The sequence below is a fragment of the Hydra viridissima genome, unplaced genomic scaffold (assembly GCF_058129835.1).
Source record: "Hydra viridissima isolate aposymbiotic clone 2 unplaced genomic scaffold, HvirCarnegie_v1 scaffold_16, whole genome shotgun sequence".
Classification (NCBI taxonomy): domain Eukaryota; kingdom Metazoa; phylum Cnidaria; class Hydrozoa; order Anthoathecata; family Hydridae; genus Hydra; species Hydra viridissima.
This window is the reverse complement of record NW_028324315.1, coordinates 2,819,711-2,841,073: the sequence shown is the minus strand read 5'-3', so window position 1 is coordinate 2,841,073 and position 21,363 is coordinate 2,819,711. Positions and strand designations below refer to the sequence as shown.

General features: G+C 26.9%; 1 protein-coding gene and 1 long non-coding RNA gene across 6 annotated transcripts; one reads left to right on the top strand and one right to left on the bottom strand.

Moving 5' to 3' along the window:
* Positions 1–1,072: 1,072 nt before the first annotated feature.
* Positions 1,073–18,859, bottom strand: LOC145181246 (guanine nucleotide exchange factor DBS-like). Of its 4 annotated transcripts, none has more exons than XM_090073846.1 (26): positions 18,695–18,859; positions 16,085–16,372; positions 14,070–14,138; positions 13,825–13,939; positions 13,448–13,538; positions 13,075–13,188; positions 11,700–11,816; positions 11,014–11,400; positions 9,408–9,527; positions 9,052–9,246; positions 8,396–8,655; positions 7,996–8,302; positions 7,806–7,922; positions 6,752–6,861; positions 6,049–6,118; positions 5,625–5,717; positions 4,802–4,945; positions 3,734–3,811; positions 3,371–3,574; positions 3,088–3,180; positions 2,871–2,949; positions 2,317–2,391; positions 2,116–2,197; positions 1,766–1,946; positions 1,474–1,660; positions 1,073–1,338 (listed from the first exon to the last, which is right to left on the bottom strand). In XM_090073846.1, the coding sequence occupies exons 2-26, from the start codon at positions 16,236–16,238 to the stop codon at positions 1,247–1,249; spliced, it is 3,534 nt and encodes a 1,177-aa protein (XP_089929972.1). In that variant the 5' UTR covers positions 16,239–16,372; positions 18,695–18,859; the 3' UTR covers positions 1,073–1,246. The 4 variants fall into 4 exon arrangements, with proteins under 4 accessions (XP_089929972.1, XP_089929971.1, XP_089929973.1 ...); XM_090073845.1 differs by lacking the exon at positions 18,695–18,859 and adding an exon at positions 17,598–17,755; XM_090073847.1 differs by lacking the exon at positions 18,695–18,859 and adding an exon at positions 17,303–17,437.
* LOC149877343 (uncharacterized) lies at positions 18,024–19,558 on the top strand. Of its 2 annotated transcripts, none has more exons than XR_016447927.1 (2): positions 18,024–18,863; positions 19,293–19,558. It is a non-coding gene; the product is annotated as an uncharacterized LOC149877343 (long non-coding RNA). The 2 variants fall into 2 exon arrangements; XR_016447928.1 differs by lacking the exon at positions 18,024–18,863 and adding an exon at positions 18,982–19,156.
* The last annotated feature ends 1,805 nt before the right edge of the window (positions 19,559–21,363 follow it).

Sequence of the window (21,363 nt, the reverse complement as noted above, 5' to 3'; positions counted from 1 at the left end):
GATTTTGTTACATTAGTGTTTAACCAATAGAAAACAACATTTCAGCATTTATAAAGTGACTTGTTTATACTCAGTGAAAAGTGGCATGTGCCTTTTTTGGCTGCAATTTTAAAGGTAGTGATTTTATACTCGATGGAAAAATAGCGTTACAATTGTTTGAATTAAAAACTGAACAGTATTTAAAATGCAATAACAAATTCATGTTTTAGCAGCTTTTAAGTCTTTAAATAAAATTTAAATTTTTTTTCTAGCCTCAAAAAAATGCTAATATCCCCATAAGTTGATAGACGAATTTGAGGAAAAAGCGTGTTCTAATGAAGACATTTGTTTAAAATGAAAATTTTACAAATCACCTTAAAAAATCCTTTTTGTTGAACGAGAGTGGTTTTTCTCTGTAGCCGATCATTTTATGTAAAATTTAAAACAGCTTAAGAAATTTATTATTTTCTTGTTGAAGAGTCGAGTATCCTTCAGTAGAAGAAAAAAAAGAAAAAAAGAAACCGTATCTAGTTTTAAAAACATTTGCGATCACTTCAAATAAAACCTTCCATCATATACAACAAGCTGCTCATTTGAGAGCGACTTTCTATATATATTAAATACTTCAGCATCGCACTTAATGAACCATTTACACCTTTGCTATAATTATGTGCGATCCAATCAAAAAAAATAAAAATAAATATCAGACAAAAAAACTGCCCTTTTTAAAAAATTTTCAAGATTTACTAAAATCAAAAATTTTGAGAATTTTTTTAAAAAAAATTGGAGAATATTTCAAGAAAAATTTTGGAGAAATATTTCAAGAAAAATTTCTTTAAAAGATTTAGAAAATAGTTGTAACAACAAAACTGAAAATAAATATAATAAAGATAGTAAAAATAATCAACATAATAAATATTGTGTAATAGTTAAAATTAGCTATAGTTAAACAGTAGAAAATTTAGGAAAAACATATAGGATAAAAAAATCACACAATAATAAATACATCTTTCAATAAAATTATTTGGCGAAAAATTAATTCTGAAAAAGACATAAAGAAAAAAGAAAAACTTTCAAGAGAAAAATTTTTAAAAACGTATAACAGCGACAAAACGACGACACGGAAAGCACTTGTTTACAACAACGTGTTACAGCTGAGTCCAGGATATTTTTTAGAAAAATAATTTGAAATAAAAATACACAATCGATAGAAAACAAAAAAACAAAATACTTAGAAAAATTTATTAAATAAAAAAAAAAAAAAATACTAAACGACGGTTTCAATCCATTTTCGTGGACTAGGCGACGTTGGTTTGACCGGTTCCACCTTTACTTCAAGCGAAGAATCGTTCTCTCGAGCTGAAATTTAAAATACCACAAGAAAATACCACAAAAAGGAACTGAAAAAACGGAAAGGTACCATAGCCAGAGTTACAAATACATTCTGATCGATTTAGAACAACATTTAGAACAATATTTAAAGGAGATCTTTACCTTTATGCGCATCTAATCTTTCCAAATATCCAGATGGTGTCCAACCTTTTTTTCCAGTAGAAAAACTGCGGCAATACCACCACCCTTCCTCTCCTTCTTTAATGAGAACTATTTGCTCTCCTCCTTTTAAAGACATTTCTGAATCTTCGACTGCCTCATAGTCTGCTAATGCAATAAAGTTTGGATCCTGAAAAAAGAGATTTAGAAAGAAAACAAGTAAACTTGAAGGAAAACAACTTGAAGCAAAATCTAAAATTTTTATAGATACAAAAAAAGGTCTTTAAAAAAAAACCTGGCTGTCTGTTTTTTTGGAAGCGCCATCATCGATTAAATTGGTTTCTGCAGGTAGACTCTCAGTATCAGCAGCCTCAAACTCATTTTCGGACCAATCTGAGTTAGACTCTTCGCTTGAATTATCTATGATGGCACCAGAGGAATCCATAGAAACGAAGTTGACTGGATTCATTTGAGCCCTGAAAAATATTACAAAAATAAAAAGTAAAGAGATTTCACGATGACAAACCTAAATTCATAAATCTTTAAAGTTTTTCTTTAGACAGAAGAATTTAAGAAGGAAAATATTTTAAACAAAAAAGCACTTTAAAATAATCTTTTTATCAAAGCAAAGGAAACCTATCAAACCTTTTCATTGATGTCATTCCAGATAAATGTTTGTTACTTGAAAGAAAATCTTGACTTGGAGAGTTGGTTCTATTACTGGAATCTAGAAGAGAGATTCATAGAAAAGAACAATTTTTAAGGTTTAAACAAATCTAAGATAAAAACCACAAGAGCTAAAATGCCTCTTCATGCACAAACTGATGCACAAAAGTTTAAAGAAACCTAGAAAATTTAGTTTTCTCCTGAGGTCTTCTGGGCTCGTTCCTTCTTCAGAAGGCATTTTACGAGAAATTGTTTCTAGAAAAAAAAGTAAAAGGTTTTAAGATGCAAGATTTCTTACTTTGATGTAGAGGTTTAGATTTTACTTACTTTGATATAGAGATTTAAAGGTTTTTAAGAAATATGCTTAGAAAATATTAAAACAATTCAAAAATTGGAATATGAAAAGAGTGTTAACATTTTCAGATTTTTAAACAAGAAACTGTTTAAACATTTTACTACCTTCAGCACCTTAAAAACTTAGAACCTAAAAACATACAGAAAAGAATGCACTGCTGGCTAATATCTATTATTCTTCTAGTTCAATTATCATGTTTGTTTTAGGGGGGGGTCTTAGCAAAGGGTTTGCTTGTTTATTGGACTATGGGTGAGAACTAAATTGCTTATGGGTAAAAAAAAAAAAAAAGAAAATAGGTTTGAAATTATACATTAAAGAAAATATTTATTGCCAACCTTAGTACCAACTTACCAATAACATGTACAAAAAAATTATTAACCTTTGAAACCAGTGAACTGAGACATAAGAATTTTTCTTAGCTCTGTCACCAATGCTTGTTTTACTTCTAGATTTGGTGCCTAAATTTATTTAAATGTAGAAAAAAAAATTATTTAAAAAATAAAAGTTCGTCAGAAAGCACATATGTCAGAATACAAAATCTGAAATTAAATCTAAACTTTTATAATTTTTATTTATTTAATTTCTAAATAACACACCTGCAATGTATAAACTTCATTTCTTCTTTGAACCCAAATTTCTAATTTGCAATCATGCCCTTTAACTGTCTCTGTAACTCCAATTTCTGAAGTCTGAAAAATTTACAAACTAAAAATTTAAAAAACCTAAAAAATATACTCATGATAATTAAAATAGCAACAAAATTTTCTATTTTAATTATGAGTAAATTATCAAAATATTAATTATAATTAAATATTTTAAGTATGAGTGAATTTTTAAAAAGTTTATAATTCAAACATTTTCTTTTGAACTTTTACGAACCTTTAAAAAGAGTTTACACTGATATGTACCCAAAGCTTTGTCATTATCATACTCTCTTTTTGAAAATATTAAGCACTTTTCAAATACAAAAATCTGGCGTTGTTTACCACCAATTAACTTAAACTGGCGTATGGTATTTTTTTTACTTTCCCAAACAAGAAAAGAATCTTGAAGCAGAAGCTTCCCTTGAGCATCTAGATTTCCCTAAAGAAGTATTTTTAAAAAAACTCAAATGTTTTAAATTGTATGGAAAATCAAGCTACATCTGCCATGATAAACATGCAATGAATAACCTGTAACTTTAATTATAATATTATGCGAAAAAATTAGTTTAATTAATGATTATTTATGCAATAATATTACCGCAAAACCAACTAATCCAGATGAGTGCATAACATCATTCACATGACGTAAAACAATTTTCATAGTTTGTAAGGCTTCCTAAAGTTTTCATTTTGTGAAATAAAAGAAGAAAATTAACCAACCTTAATATAAAACTAAAAAAAAATATAAAGAAAAATTAAAAACAATTTTTAAGTTCAGAAGTTTAAGAAATATATTCCGTTTATGTATATTCTGTTTTAAGATAGAAATCTAATAGAATATTAGTCTAATATATATTATAGAACAATATAAATGCTCTAATTTTAAAAAGTTTGGCGTTAATGCTTTTATAATTATTTTGTATATAACGTGTGTTTGTGTGTATATTAATTATTCTCCTTGTCCTATGCTATTTCCTGATCATATCACACTTTTTAAAGTCAATTTTAATTTTTAGCCTTTTATATTCTGTTTATGTATATTGTTTTTATTAAATATTTTTATATTATTTACTTTGTTACATAGTCTAATAGAAGAATAATGGTCTAAAAAATAATAACAAGTTTTCAAAAAATAAATTTAACCACATTTAAATGTCTTTAGTGATTTATTGATTTTATGATAAATTTTTTTAAAAAAAAAGAAAAAGATCCAAAAAGAATATTTTAATGAATGTCTTATCTAGTATTTTTGCACAATATTTACAATAAAAACAAAGAAATAAAAAATGTGATTGAAAAATATAGTAACAAAAAAAAAGCTTCAATTAACTCGAGTGCAGGTTTCTGCAGGTTAAATTTGCTTGAGTTAAATTGATTGTACATGTTTAAAAAAAATATTTACATATAAATAAAATTTGCATATTAACAGAATCAATATAATTTACATGTTAACATATTTGACATATTATGTATTTAAGTATTTATTTGTAATGACATTCTCCTGTCAGAGATTCAATGAACACATTTAAAATAACTTGTTACTTAATTTTCCTTTATCTGAAATAAACTAAAAAAACTTTACTAAAATAATAACATAAATATATAATAATATAAATAAATAATAGCAGTTTTCAAAGTTGCTTTCAAAGCTTAATGAAAAACATACCATAATATCTGCATGTGCTAAATGATTTTTACTGACATACTTCAACATTTCTGTAAGAAGCAACCGATACTTGGTTACCCGTTGCACTGGCTTTAACAAATATGAATCAAGATTTAATTGGTGTCCAAGCTCCTTTTGACATTCCTTTGAAAAAGGTAATTAGAAATTTTAAAAATATCACTTTCATCTCTGTTGAAGACTTTTTTAAGTTTTGATGAAGGTACTACATCAAAAGAGGAAAGTTTCTTCTGCAGCAGATTCTATTAGTTTCCAGAAAAGTAAGTGCTTTTTCAAACATAAAGAGCAGAAAACATTTTTAGGAAATATAGAAAGATAAATTATGTTAGGTGAATTATATAAAAATTACTAAAAAATGCAAATATATAAAAATCAACTAAAAAATACACAGATATATAATCTACCTGTATGTATGTATGTATGTATGTATGTATGTATGTATGTATGTATGTATGTATGTATGTATGTATGTATGTATGTATGTATGTATGTATGTATGTATGTATGTATGTATGTATGTATGTATGTATGTATGTATGTATGTATGTATGTATGTATGTATGTATGTATGTATGTATGTATGTATGTATGTATGTATGTATGTATGTATGTATGTATGTATGTATGTATGTATGTATGTATGTATGTATGTATGTATGTATCTATGTACGTATGTACGTATGTACGTAAGTATGTATGTATGTATGTATGTAGGTATGTATATATGTATGTAGATACATACGTATGGATGTATGTATAAAATATAAAAATATTTTTAAGCAACTGAAGTGGAAAATACACTTACACTTAAAAAAGTTGTTTGATGCAATTCCTTTCTGAGTTCTTCTGAGTTTGGTTTGTTCTTACAATATGTTGCGTACAGTTGAAACTCTTCTTTCTGAGAGATTAGATTGAATGAAGAAGAAATTGATATAAAATACAGCACATATTTTTAAGGCATTCTTGAAAAGTCTAGAGCAAACAAACATTTTACATAGCTTCAGTAAAACTATTTTTTATTGATTTTCACTAAGGTTGATAAAAATACAAAAACTGATCCTCATTGAACATGGTTATATCTAACAAAATGAGTATTAACTTTATATGACATCATTTGAAGAAATAGAGATATTTTGAAGGGTGAAATATCAATCGAAGGGTAAGGATACTTTGTGCTAATGCAATTTTGTGTCCACTTAAAAAAATCAAATTCAAAAATATTTGCAAACCTTATTTAAAAATACTTGTCCTGCCAAATAAGGAGTATTTCTACATTTAACTAAATCTTGCAAGAATATCCTATAATAAAAATACAATTTAGTATTCTGTGAATTTCATAACAAAATTTGTAAATATGCAAAAATTCTTTTTTTTTTTTTGTAACTTCAATATCTTTTTTATTTCAACTTACAAAGGCTCCTAATAAAGCTTTTAGTGAGTAGTTTACTTAAAGTGAACTTCACCGTACTTGAAGTAAACTTCACCTTACTTAAAGTGAACTTTAATTGAGTAAGTGAGTACTTTACTTGAACATCACCAAGTTCAATTTGGAGTCACATTTATAATCAATTTGATAGGTTCATCAAAAATAATTTTTAAGATTCAGAAAATATGTAAAAAATCTTTTAGTAGAGCAAAGTGTTCATCATATTCTTCATTTTATAAAAATATACCCCAATACACAACTGATTTGTGAAATGACAAAAAATTTATCAAAGTCATACATCAAAACAAAAGCTGCATCATTAAAACAAATCAAATTCTAGAAGCTGAAAAACTATTATGGTTTTCAAGGACTTCACAGAAAACTCACAGGACAATTGCAAAAATGGTAAAATTATAATTTTTCTAAATTTTATTTTAATCATTTGAATTATGTGTAATTTATTTAAATAAAAAATTTTAAAAAAATAGTATTTATAGAACATTTACTTGCTATGGAAGTTGTAAATCTCTTCTATATTTCCAAATATAATGTGCTTTTGTGATCGAATATGAGCAGGAATATCATATTTAGGGTCATCAAACCACTTAAAATAGCTCTAAAAAAATTTCAATTCTTATATAATTAATTAATCTAATTAACAATTAAAGAAAAATATTATGCAAGACAAAACACTGAGCTAATAAAACAATCATGTAATTAAATGACAAATAGAAAATAATTGAACTTAAAATAGAAAAAAAATTAACATCAAGTAGGAAATAATATAACATCATAGAGAGGATGCAATATTTAATCTCACAAGTAGAGAGCAACCAAATAAATAGTATAATAAATGATCAAGTAAATAAAAACACAATTTAAAAAAAAAGTTCCTAACACTACTTCCATGGATTAGTGCTAATGAGAATAACTAGTACTAGTGAGAATAATTAGTACTAATGAGAATAATTAGTACTAATGAGAATAATTAGTACTAATGAGAATAATTAGTACTAATGAGAATAATTAGTACTAATGAGAATAATTAGTACTAATGAGAATAATTAGTACTAATGAGAATAATTAGTACTAATGTGAATAATTAGTACTAATGAGAATAATTAGTACTAATGAGAATAATTAGTACTAATGAGAATAATTAGTACTAATGAGAATAATTAGTACTAATGAGAATAATTAGTACTAATGAGAATAATTAGTACTAATGAGAATAATTAGTACTAATGAGAATAATTAGTACTAATGTGAATAATTAGTACTAATGAGAATAATTAGTACTAATGAGAATAATTAGTACTAATGAGAATAATTAGTACTAATGACAATAATAAGTACTAATGACAATAATTAGTACTAATGAGAATAAGTATAACTTCAACTGGGGAACTTAGTTCTTCATAGTTTAAATGTTGACAAACCAAAAAAAAATTTAATTACATTTACTACATTATATTTACTATTACTATATTAAATACTAACATTCAGTTATTAAATTGTATCTAGCAAAATGAGTTACGGAGTTTTCATTCAGTAACTTACCTGCATAACAGTGGCGAGATCATTAACATAATCAATTTCTGTATTAACAAGTTCGGTTGTTACATGGCGAATTTTTTTGCGGTTTTCAGGATCTTCTTCAGACTCTGCCCTTTCCAGCTAATAGATAATAAAACTCAGAAAATAATAATGCATACTTAAATACAAAAAAAAAATACAGATAAACATTTACCTCCAGTGGTGAAGAAACAGGTCGTTTTATTGAACTACGTAGCGACTTCCTAAAATTCTGATTTCTTTTGTATTTCTCAATATCATCTGTCACAACCACCTTGATTTCATTTTTATTAACCAAAGGGGAGTTCTGAACAGTAGGTGATTTTATTGTTTTTGGGTTTGAATCAGCATCAGTTATTTTTAAGTCAAGCAATTCCTTTTCTTTTAACTTAGCAACAACAGCTGGTGCAGAAGCTGTTTCAACTACTAATGCTTTAACTGGTTGCACTGGACGAGCAGGCTTATTCACAACTTTCTTCAAGCTAAAAAAAAAAAAAAAAATTTTTTGAAACTAAATTCTTTACACAAACACAATGCAATTTGACTGAACTCAAATAAGAGTATGTAAACTATACCTAGCTTCTCTTCGCTCTAGCATTAGCTTTACTTCTGCCATGCGTTTCAAAGCTTGTTCAACTTTTTCATCCAAGATTTTGTTTTGTAGCTTAGCACACAGGGTATTGATTTGATTCATCTTCTTCATGTTAATTCCTTGTCCATCTTTCATAAATAATTCAACTTCATTAAAACATTTCAAAGCAACATCTTCATTGTTAAAACACTCCATGGGTTGTGCTGCGAGCAAGTCAACACCTGCTTGGCACCAATTATGAAGCTGAAAAATTTTCAAAAATTTCTTTTAATGTATTACTAAAATTATTTATTTGATATTATTTATAAAAAATTATTCTCCAGCAGTAAGATAATGCTGATTTATGATTATTCTTTCCCCTTTTTTATTTTATCTGGCTTCTATTGTTACTATACATTTTATACAATACCAATAATTATTGTTTTAAAAGAATTTGAACTTCCTTTTTGATTTAATTCATGCAGTTTAGTTTTTTTTTATCTTTTTAACTAAGGTGGTCTATGCAAATCCTTTTTTAGTTGTTATTCTCATTTATTGAAAATAATAAAAAATAATATTCAAGCCCTGGATCAGGTAAAGATTAAACTCTTGCAGCTGAGAACAAAAGGCAAGAAATTACTTTTATAGGCTCTGATTTACCTTTTCCAAACACATGAAGACATCTAAAGAGATTTGAAGCAAACTCCTCCGAGACTCTAACTTTGATTCAAAGTCATTGCACAGATTTCGTATTTCATTGTTACAGTATTTAACTGATTCATGAGCAAATGGAAGAAAAACAATAAGCATGGCAACCCCTTTATCTTTAAGCTTCATCATTTGTTCGTAAGGTTCCTAAAAGAAGAAAATTGTTTAAGTTGAAAAACAAAGGCAAATTTATTCTTTCTACTTACACTTTAAATAACTTTATGTAAGTTTCTTTTTATATTTTAATAAAGTAAAAAGGAAATTTAAAATGCTGAAATAATCCTTCTTTATCATATAAAACAACATACTTTGCGTTTCAGTTCGAAGTCATCTAACTCTTCTAAGAGATCTTTGGCACTACTTAGCGAGTCACCAATATCTGTGCGTGATTCTAAGATACTAGTAATTTGCATCAACCTTTTTGCAATCTGAAATAATTTGCATTTGTTTATTTATTTAAATATATATATATAATTTTGACTAAAATTTTAATAATTACAGTACTTTACAGTACAGTACTTTACTTTAACAGTACAGTACTTTACTTTTACAGTACTTTACTTTTACAGTACTTTTTTTTTAGTGTATTTTAAAAATTTAAAGAAAGCATTAATGTTCATGTGACTTTTAGGATTATTGGTAGAATTAGTAAAATGAAACTAAGTAATTGCAAGTTTTCTAACATAAATACTGCAATCAAGGTCTTTGAAGATTGTCCACAAATTTTTAAGATTAATAATGACCTTTAAAACCTATAAGGTTTTTGAAATATATTTCAAAAACCAATTAATCAACTTGCTTTAAAGGAAGTTTATCTAAAATATACAATAAAGCTTTTAAAAAGCATCATCTTTGAGCTGGTTTTGAGATGATATTTTTTCAATTTAAAAATAGCTGAGTTTTTAAATCACACAAAGAGCTTGCAAAACCATTATTTTCTTTCTAAATTTCTTGGTTTTAATTGGTTTTAGCAAAATCTAAGGCTTCATTCTCTTTGGTATAAAATTGTTGGAAAGAAACTGCTTTGCTTTGGAAAAGATATATATAAAATATGTATAAAATTGTTGGAAAGAAACTGCTCTGAATTGGAAAGAAACTGCTTTGCTTGGGACTTTATACTCTTTTGGAACATGATTTTAACCCACTCATCTAAAATAAACTTTCTCACTTCTGCATGCAAATACATTTTCTTTGCTTAAAATCAACTTTTTTTAAATACTGTTTGAAAGGGAAATAAATTTGCTTTAAAACAATAAAAAATATTAACAAAATCAATTAAGTGGTTCTTGAAATATTTCAAATACCCGATGGGTTATTATTATTCTGGACAGTCTTTAAAAGGTTTGAAAGTACTTTACGATGTAACAATTTAATTTTAACTTATTATTTTAATTTAATAATTTCACAATGTAATTTTAAAATATTACTTAAATTAAAAGTTTTTTATTTAAAACAAAACTCAATATAAAAAGTCCTGCATTTAGTTCAAAATTTTAAATTCTCTTTCATTTGAAAATGGAAACTTAAAATTAAGGGTCTGCAAATCGTTTCATTTCTGTATTGTTATCATGCCGATATGATAGTAGAAAAAAAAAAGTGTCACCGGAATAGTTATGACAAAAAATTGGTAAAAATACTTTATTCGGTAATGTAGTTGGTTTAAACCTCGGCATATAACGGAATTCTCGTCAATCCGTTGACACTTTTTTTCCACTATCATATCGGAATGATAACGATACAGAAATGAAACGATACGCAGACCTTTACTTAAAATCAGACTTAACTCTTTTGAGAGGTTTGTGCACCCAAGACATTAGAATTAGAAATCTAGGGCCTTGTCCATTAGGCTAAACCTAATTTAAAAAAAAAAAAATCAACTAAGAAAGATAAATATAAAGTAAAGAAACCACATACTGCATTAAATGAAAGCTCAAATTCACAAACTTCTTTTGCCTGTTCAAGGTACTTTTTTTGATTTTTCCAAAGGTTTTGTAAATGTTGACTAAGAAACGTAAGACGCTCAAAGCAAACTTGCAACTGAGCTGAGTTGTATTTCTCTAATAAACTTTGATCTCTTAACAAATGACTCAGAGGTTTATTAACTATTGGTTCCAAAGTATGAAAGATTTCCACAGTGCATCTTATATCCTCAGAGATATCCTCAATTAATTGCTCTTGCTGCTTCTGTAAGCTATCAACTTGCTCAACACTTGGTAGAGGTCTCTTGCGATTGAACAAATTAAAAACATCTTTTACACTGTTACCCAGCTTGATACAAGTCTTTTGAAATCTTTCAATTGCCTTTAAAAAAAAAGATTTGATAACTATAAACAATAATAAAGTAAAAATAATTATTAAAAAATCTACTGATTATTTATATCAAAATATCTGCAAGATTTCATTTAGTAGCTAAAACAGCAGTAAGTGGGAGAAATAAGTTTGCTGTGGTCACTCACAGGTAAAATTCATAACAAATTGAATTTACTGTGTGTGAAGTTACAAAGAATCTTATTGTATTTTAGTTAAACCCTCAAAAAGATAAAGAATTTTTTTCAGTAATAAAAGAAGACTTATAAAAATAGAACACAAATGAGAATTACAGTTGTGTACTCAATCCATTCACTGATTACAAAATTGTGAAATCCTCCGAGATCAGTTGGAAGCTCTGAAAGGTCCACATATTCATATAATTTTTCTTTATTTTCCAAAATAACTATCTAAAAACAAACAAATTATAAAATGTATTAAGATTCCATTTTTATTAAATTAACAGTCATAAAGATATAGATAAGCTTTCAGTAGGAACTATCCGATGAGTCAGTATCAATATAACCAAATAAAATTGCTCAATTCTAAAAGGACTTATAAACAACTTTTATTTGGCCAAAACTTGAAGAATTCACTGAATGTAATGTTTAAGAATTTACTGAATGTAATGTTGAAGAAGAATTTACTGAATTGATTTAAACAAAATATTTTTAAAAAGTCTATTAAACAAATTATTATACAGTAATTATAATAAAAGTCTATTACAAAATATATTATATAGTAATTATTATAAATATATGTTTGTCATAAATTATCACTATTACAAATTTATTAATACCCATCTATGTTGCAACAAACAGCAATGAAGCTTCCCTAGTGTTAGGCCACATAAATATTTAACTCTCTTTTCAGAAATAAAATATTCCATATCAACACATGGGGTTATCAACTGTTAACACATGGGGTTTTATATTGATGCCATCAATGAATAACAACAAATGCTTTGAATGGAATTGTTAGCATTATTTACTAATATTTTTAAACAATAATTGCAGTTGAAATGAACAACTTGATTTTTTATTTTAAACAAAAAAAAACCTGGATTAAAAAGAAACTGGTTTACAAAGAAAATCCGATTTTTTACTGTTAATCAAAAATTTCAAAGTACCTGTAACTTCATTAGTTGTTAAACAACATGTATATTCAGCTTGAAAAGAAAATGTTTTCATAATTTTGCTTAACTTTTAGGTGATGCTTATAATCATCATAAATTAGTTATACCAATCTACACTAAAAGAGAAGCCAGATAGCTTCTCTCTATTTTAAAGCTAAAAACACCTATTGTGAGCAGTAAAATTGACAATTCAGCCATCAAAAAAGTATTAAAAATCCACTTGAGCTGCATATGGAAGCAGAAAACAACCTAGTACTTACTGTAACAAAAACAAAATTTGGATAACTAAGGATAACTTTAGAAATTGCGTTTTTACAAAGTATGTAACTGTAAACCTGTTGTTTTTTTAAGTTACACATCCATCTGTTCACCCCAATTAATATCAATGGAAATATATAAATATTAATCTTAAAATAAAAATAAAAGAAAAATAAAATTAAAAAAAATAAAATAAAAATAAAATTAAAAAAAATCAAACAAAAAAAATTTTAAACTCACTTAACTACACAAAAACATGAACAAGTAAGACTCACAGAGTGCTTTGTAAACTCTTGAAGTTGTTTTGTATCCTTAATACTGAAATGACGCTGAACAAAACCTTGCGGTTTTATCAGCAGGATGTAGTGAATAAAACGAACTTCAAAAGCCTAAAAATAAAAAAAAATTTTATTGTAACTATTGGTTTAACTTTAATGTAAAGATAAACTTAATGTAAAGATTAAATTTCATTTTTAAAAAATCTTTACTTTAAGAGCATATAAGTTTAGGTTGCTCTTTTGGTCCCTTCTAAACCGCTTAAACACTGGTAGAAATGTACCTACAAAAACTTATTAAATAAATAACATCAAGTCAGAGTTCCAGCTGTTTATTATTACTAAATATATTGTTATTACTAAATATATGTACCTCTAGTAATTTTATCAGCACCTTCACATTACTCCATTTATCATTTTGACTGTCAACAACAACAACAAATTTCTCATTTTCCCATAACACGCTATAAAAAATTAAAAAAAAACAAAAAATTTGTTACTTTGGGATGTTTTTGGTGAGGAACAAAAAGTTGATGTAAAATTAAAAACCAGAATCTTTAATACTGAATCTTTAACACAAATCATTTCATAAATTTCTATCACTTTAGTAAATAAGTATCACTTCAGACCATTCTCAATACAGTGACTCTTAAGGTTGAAACTGACAAATTTCTGAGGTTAGTCAAACACAGAAGTATCAAAATAACTGTGAGTTTTTTGGAATTTGTTTGCAATAATTAAGACACCTACCTTGCAGTTTTTTGTAAATAAACCACAGCTTTGTTAAAGGTTTCATTTGAAACTGAGGCTACAATAGGAGATGTGGTACATAGAATCAAAGGGTGTCCTTCTTTATCTTTACCTCCTTAGAATGAAACAACAAAAAACTATTATTTATTACATTAATTATAAATGTAATATTAACATAAAATACAATATTTACTTAAACACTTTTTATTTTGTATTTTATTAATCAGCTTCTGAATTTCACAAACCTGACAAATAAATCACTTTCTGTTGCAAAACACTAGCAATTTCTAAAATCTTTATTTCACACATCAAGCCTGAAAAAGTAGGAAAAAAAAGAGAAGGCTATTACAGAACATCTCAATACCAAAAAGCATGTTGAAAAAACTTGCAGATAATATTTTTTTCATTAATACCACAAATTAATCCACAAGTTAGAAAAATGGTAATTGACCTTCTTTCTAACAAAAATGATTGTTTTGATTGGCTAGAAAAAAAATAAATGAGTTCCTTGTAATCACTACAATAAAAAAAAGTAATTATACTGTGCACATAATGTGGCAGTTTTGATTTTTTTAACTTTCAAAAATTGCTGAGAAAAATGGAATAGCAATTAGTAAAACTAATGCACATTGAAGTTTTCTTAAGAAATATAATCAAAGGTTGGTAAAAACTTTGTATAAATATTTAAAAATTTTAACATGCTAATTCCATAAATGAGTAGCATATTAAAGCAAAAAATTATATGTTTTGATTTCTTAGTAAGAACTGTTTATTTAAAAATTATCAAGCATTAAAATTTTTTTAAAACATTTTTATTGAAATAGTAAAAGTAATACCAAATCATTCTTAAATGTATGAAAATCTTTTCTTTTTTTTTATAAAAAAGTAAATAGATATAAACTATTTATTGCACATTAGTCTATTAAGATTTAGTCATGACAATGAAGTAAGCATTACAACATTACATACACATTACATACAACATTAATAGAAGCAAAATGATAAGTTTAAGGTTACAGTTTTAACCCTTTTCTTTCTTTCCTGATATGCAAAGGGTTTTTTGTTTCTACACATAATTTAAGAACTCTGTAATCTTGAACTTTAGCATTCTTGAATATTGCTTTTATGAGCACACAAGCCAAATAGTTTGAATCAGACAAATTGTTCATAAGTAATTTACAGGCAGATAATCTACATATCATATCATGTAATTATATTATCTATCATATTACATATTGAATACATAATATTTTTAGGGAAAGAATTTGAAGTTTAGAAAGTTCAATGCTAATTAACTAAATACGTAAAAGGTTATAATAATAATAATAAAACTCCAATAGTATTTCAAATACTATTTCATATTTAGGGCTTTGGAACAATATTAGGTAGACTGAACACGCGTTTTGATGACTTTGGTAGACAGCAACATGGGAAAAAATTGTTTTACTATCTCTGTTCAATAAAGTTGAAAAGTTATTTTTTTTTATCATTTAGGATTATTAGCAGCTTCTTCTTAGGAGCTACCTATTTTTTTGACAACATAAAAACTGTTATATTTTCAATAGTATTAGAAAAACTCTATAATCTCTTATAATGTTATAATCTTGTTGTCATCATCATCATCAATCATCATCATCATCATCATCATCATCATCATCATCATCATCATCATCATCATCATCATCATCATCATTATTGTTGCTATCATCACCATTACCATTATCAACATAATTGCCATCATCACCACCATTAACATCATCCTTATTATCTTCATGGCCTTCATCATCATCATCCGCAGCAGCAGCATTATTATCATCATCAGCATCATCATCATCCTCATCTTCATCCTCATCATCATTATTATTGTCATCATCATCATTGTTAACATTATTGTTATCATCACCACCATAAACATCATCATCATCATCATCATCATCATCATCATCATCATCATCATCATCATCATCATCATCATCATCATCATCATCATCACCATTGTCATCATCGTCATCATCATCATACCATCATCATCATTGTCATCATTGTCATCACATCACATCATCATCAAAACAAATACCTTACTAGTTTAGAACTTCTAAACAAGACTATTAACATATAAGCACTAAAGCAACCAAAAAAGGAAAATAAATAATGTATTTGTTATCTATTGTACAATTTCTAAATGAACTAGTTTTAATCATTAACAATGATTATTAATTAATAATGAACACTTGCAAAAAAAAAAAAAAGTAAAATTTACCTAAATCGCTTACAAGACCATCTACTGTATCATGAGATAGCTCTTCAATGGATGTGGCATCACTGCTAGTGGAATCAGGAAGTTGTTCTTTGATGACATTTTCATTATTAATGATATTTGACTGTATAAGATTGTCAACAGGGTTCTCAGACATTTTTTATGATTGTTCTTATGTTTATGGTATGTAGAGTATACTTTTAACTTTAGTAATTCAAAAATTCTCTATTTAACAAACCAATCAAAATCATTTTTCTTTGTGATGCTGATTTGATTAAGTAAAGGTGCTTTCTAAAAAGAAACATAGATTTTGTAGAACTTATAGAAATATTACTTTTTACTTATTATTATTTTACTTATTACTTATTATTATTTAGAAAATAGAGATTATGTACTTATTTAAAATAATACCAAAACTGGTTGAGTTCTCTTACTACTTTATATAAATATATACTTAGCCTATTCATATCTTTTACTAAATATTAATTTTTACTATACAACCACTGCATAAGTTTGCTCTACTGTTTTACAGTTCAATGTCTAAAAATATTAACTCTATGATAAACATTGTAAAAATTATAATTTATAAAAATGGTATATGTATAAGAAACTTTTTATATTGGTATATTATCTATATACATTTTAACCAGTAATAGATTATACCATAAGAGTGATAACTATGGCCAACAGAACCACTACATAAAAAAGTAAATTGAAATATGGCAATCAACTAACAGGGAACTCATTGTGATGTAATGCACATTAAAATGTTTTAACATCAATGGGCTATCAAACTGATCCCCATTCAAGAAGATGCATACTTCCTTGAAATAAGTTTTTTCAAGTGATAAGGTGTTTCCTTTTGGGATTTTTTAAAGTATTTTATTTTCAGCTTATGTGTTTTAGAGAAGAACAATAGATTACAAGTATCAGGCATTATTTCGTAAAAAAACGTAGGGTATTTAAAGATAAATAATTTCATACCGCGCTTAATCTTAAAGAGGAATTTAATTTGGGATGAGTGTATACAAATGCATCCTCCTTCAGGTATATATAAAGAATCAGCCATATGAATTGGTAAGGTCAGTCTTTATAAAAAACAACCGTTGACCCGTATTGGTAAAAGTACTGAACTGAAAATTAGAAAAAACATAGAAGCACAAGTAGATTTATGTTAAAATAGATTTGAGTTAATGTCGAATAACAAAAAAAAAAACTAACAGCAGAATGTATATTTATAGGGTGCTCATAACTTCTTTGTTTGTTTAAACCTAATTTTAAGTTTTTCAAATTCTATTAAGTTTACCGGTAATCGATAAACAAACGCATCAATTTACTGCCGTTTCATTTGCACTTTTGTTTTAAAACGTTGTTTGTTTGTGAAAAAGGTATATAACGCCTTTGGCATAAAAACCACGCTAAAAGAAAAGGTATAAAACGTTTGTATTCTGGTGTTCCTATATTCCCAGCTTTAAAAAATAAATATTTCATATTTTATTTTAATACGGCATACTACCTTAAATATAAAATTTGAGATCATTTCAAAAGATGATTGTAAACAATTGATTGGGTCCAATATTTCATTACAACTAATCCCGCCTCTTCCGAAGATTTAACAATTATAGTGTTTATTGAAAAACGACAGTCGCGACATCTTGTTTTTCGACGAACGGTCGTTTAATCATAAATTATTTAATAACGTTAAGTGTGGCAAAATTGAATTAAAGCGGTAGTTTTATAGCAAGCAAAAAATATTCAGCCATAGAATACTCTAATTCTAGATATATAGAATTTTCGACAATATCTTTGGATCAATACTTAATAAATTTCAAATTGAAGAATCGATCATTTTTATGACGTTTAAAACTTTGAATTTCTTTTGTTTTCAAAATCGCCTCAATGTTTTTTTATATTTCTTTTTCTTTCAAGATTAGAAATTATAGTGCATGACGCACTTAAACTTGATGGATGTTTATAAACGCTTCACCAACTTTACGTCAGAAATGCATTTCAGTTTTTCCAGCTTAAATGTTTTATGTCATAAATGAATCGCTTTCTTTTAAAAATTAAACATTATGGACGCCACTTCTTAAAATTGTCCAAGTTTGTTGAAATGATTTTAAGGTTTTAAAAATTTTACCAGCATTTTGGTATAGATTTGTGTTCTATCAGATACTCAGAATTATTCTTGTGATAAAAGGTCATTCATAGTTTTGACCTCCTGGAAAATTTTCGCGGAAATTTTCCAATTTTTATGAAATGAATTTTTGTGCAACGTAAAGATAAAATAAACTCCGTTATATATAGTATTAATTGGCTTGAAATTAGTTATGAGTTTACAAGTTATGAGTTTACAAGTCATGAGTTTACAAGTTATGAGTTTATAAGTTATGAGCAACACTTTACTGGGGGTTTTCTTCCTCAGAATTGATTTTTGTTTATGACTTTTTGATTTTGTGGCAAAAAATTCTTGGCAACTCTTTTTTCATCAAAACGATTTGAAAAGATGTAAACTTACAAAAACCATTTTACTCAGTGAGACTCAACTAAAAGTTACGTCATAATGACATAATAAAAATGTTAATAAAAATTAAATATCAAAATAAGATTTACTTTATAGTTCACTGATCATTGATCGATGTGGTCACTGATGAAGAGATTTGATGATTAACTTTGAAGAACTGTAAAAAAGAAGGCTTAAAAGTGTCACTTTTTAAAAAGTGTTCCAATCCGTTCCGCTTATCACCGTCTTTGATTTCGTAGGTTTCATATCTTCTTAAAGGTAAAAAAAAGAAAAACTTATTTGTTTCCAGTTATTTCATGATTAATTTAATGAAAAAAGTCTCTTTGTTAGTTCTTGTAGCCTGAGATTTCAAACATTTTTAATTACAAGTCTGATATTTGTAACTTTTGATAACAGTAAAGACCAAAAAGAATATCTGATCACTTTTCAGGGAACAAAATTAAAAAAATTTGGTACTCTGAAAAGTGACATTAGAAGCACAAGCCTATGCATACATCAGTTTTAGCAGAATTTTAATGATTTTTTTAAAGAAATATTATAAATAATTTTGGGTAATCAATTCTTTTTGCAATTTTCTCCTTTTTCAAAGGTTTTCGAAAAGAAATTTGTGTAATGGCTATTCGAGTTAAATAAATTTTATGGTATGTTAAATTATGTTAATTTATATTCTTTATGTTAAATTTTTAGGATATTTTGCAGAAACATGAAAATGGAAGAAATAAAGGATCAAAACTTTTAACCAAACGCCTTCTTAATTTTGAAGCAGCTTTCGTCTGTCTGCGACTTTCGTCTGAAACAAAGATCCGTCACCGTCCGATTCGTCACCATGGTTAGAACAAAGAATAAACAGATCCTGTGTATTGCAATATGAAAGAAATTGCAAAAATAAAGTTTTTATATCTTTTTTTTTTATAGCTAACATTTTTAAGTAAAACTTAGTAGAAAAAAAAAAATTTATTTCTCTGTCTTACTATCACATTTTAAATTATCTTATATATATTTAAATTATTATATATATTTTTGTTACTCTACTCAAACGTTACGGACTTTATAAGATTTTTATTTAACTATACAGGGGGCGCGCAGTATTTAACAATTGAATCATGGCTTTTGAAAAAATTTAATTTTTTTAGGAAATACTGACCTGATTTAAATGCATCCAACTGGATTTTAAAACTGAATTAATCTTCTTATCTTTTACTTAATGAAATCACCTTCGTTATTAACGACTGCTTTGACACGACCACGGAACCTGGTACAGCTATTGATGATTGCTTTCTTTGACAAGGCCTTGAACTCTTTCTTGATCCTTACGGCCAACCCCTCCTTGCTATTGCATGGGGACTTGTTCGTCTGTCTTTCAAATGCGCCCCACATAAAAAGTCTACAGGACGTCCGGTGAGTTCACAATCACAAAAATTCTCACTCAGCCATTTTTGCAATTTTCTTCATGTATCGCGTGGTGCTGAGTCCTAATCATTGACATAGACCTTCTCAAGCCTCAAACAATTGACATTACGGACTTACCAGGGTCAATGTCAGTCATTTCTAGGTCCCCTGTATAAAACTAAGCATACCAAAATATGGTTGTATAGTAATTTTTTGACATCTTAGATTTTAACCAACAAAACTCCAAAGTGACTTATTAATTAAAGTTTATATGAATAATTAAGTAATTAAGCAAAATATACTTTTTCTATTTTGTAACTGGGTATGTTATTTTGATTAAAAATAAGTTAAAAAATAGGTATTTGAGTTCACTTTTTCTTAAAACAACGCTTTTGCAGGTTTCAGAGTTGAAAAAGTTCCGAAACCTATTTTTTTTTTTTTTTTTTGAAATCTTTCGCCTTTGAAAAAGCTCGAATTTTTTTCAAATTTCGGTTTTGAATTTTTGGAAAAAATCGAATTTATTTATAGTTAGTTTATAAGTGTCAATTTTATAAAAATCTAAGCTTTTTTGAAGCTCCGCCTTTTTAAACAGTCCGACTTTTCAAAAAATCTAAGTGCTATTTTTGTAAAAAGTTTAGCTTTTTCATAGCTTCGTTTTTGATAAAGGCCGACTTTTTTAAAAAGCTTGATTGTCACCTTTTGAAAAAGTTTGATTATATCACTTAAAAATTATATTTTTAGAAATTTTTTGTCTTTTTAAAGCAACCAAAAAAGGAAAAATGCGATCCCTCGTATACCTTAAGGTTTTTTGTTTCAACTATTCAGGCCAATGTTCGACTTTGGAAAAAAAAATTGCTTTTTCATAGCTTCTTTTTTAAAAAAGTTCAAATGTCATCTTTTGAAAAAGAATAACTTTTATAGCTTCGTCATTAAAAAAAAGACAAAGAGCTCAATTTTTTTTTTTAATCCTACCGTTTTTTGTTTCAATTAACTTTAAACTATTTTATTTCCTGCTAACGAAAAAAAAAAATAATCAAGTTTTCAATCGTATAGAATAAGCATTGACATTTGGTCACTTAGTATGTAACGAATAATAACGTGTAATAAATAAGTTCTATATCAGTCCCATAAATCAAATGTTCTAAAGTTTGTTAAAATAAAATTATTATTGAATTTAAAACAGCAAACCTTTTGGTGAGATAAGTTTATATTCATACATAAATTTGGAATTTAAAACTTGTTATAAAATCTGTTTAACGGTTTTAATCGAATTTCTGCGGAATAAAAAATCGGACATGTTTGAGAGACCGAGCTTCAAGAAAGCTCGGCCTCTCAAGCATGTCCAATTTTTTAAAGAGTCAAAATTTTA

What these genes read in the sequence shown, in the direction of transcription:
- LOC145181246 (XM_090073846.1), bottom strand. Translation starts at nt 16,238, where the DNA reads ATGTCTGAGAACCCTGTTGACAATCTTATACAGTCAAATATCATTAAT. An exon ending in ATCTCGCCACTGTTATGCAG is followed by an intron (nt 6,862 to 7,805) that starts GTAAGTTACTGA and finishes AAATTTTTTTAG; the next exon opens with AGCTATTTTAAGTGGTTTGA. An exon ending in ATTTACAACTTCCATAGCAA is followed by an intron (nt 6,119 to 6,751) that starts GTAAATGTTCTA and finishes TTTTTATTATAG; the next exon opens with GATATTCTTGCAAGATTTAG.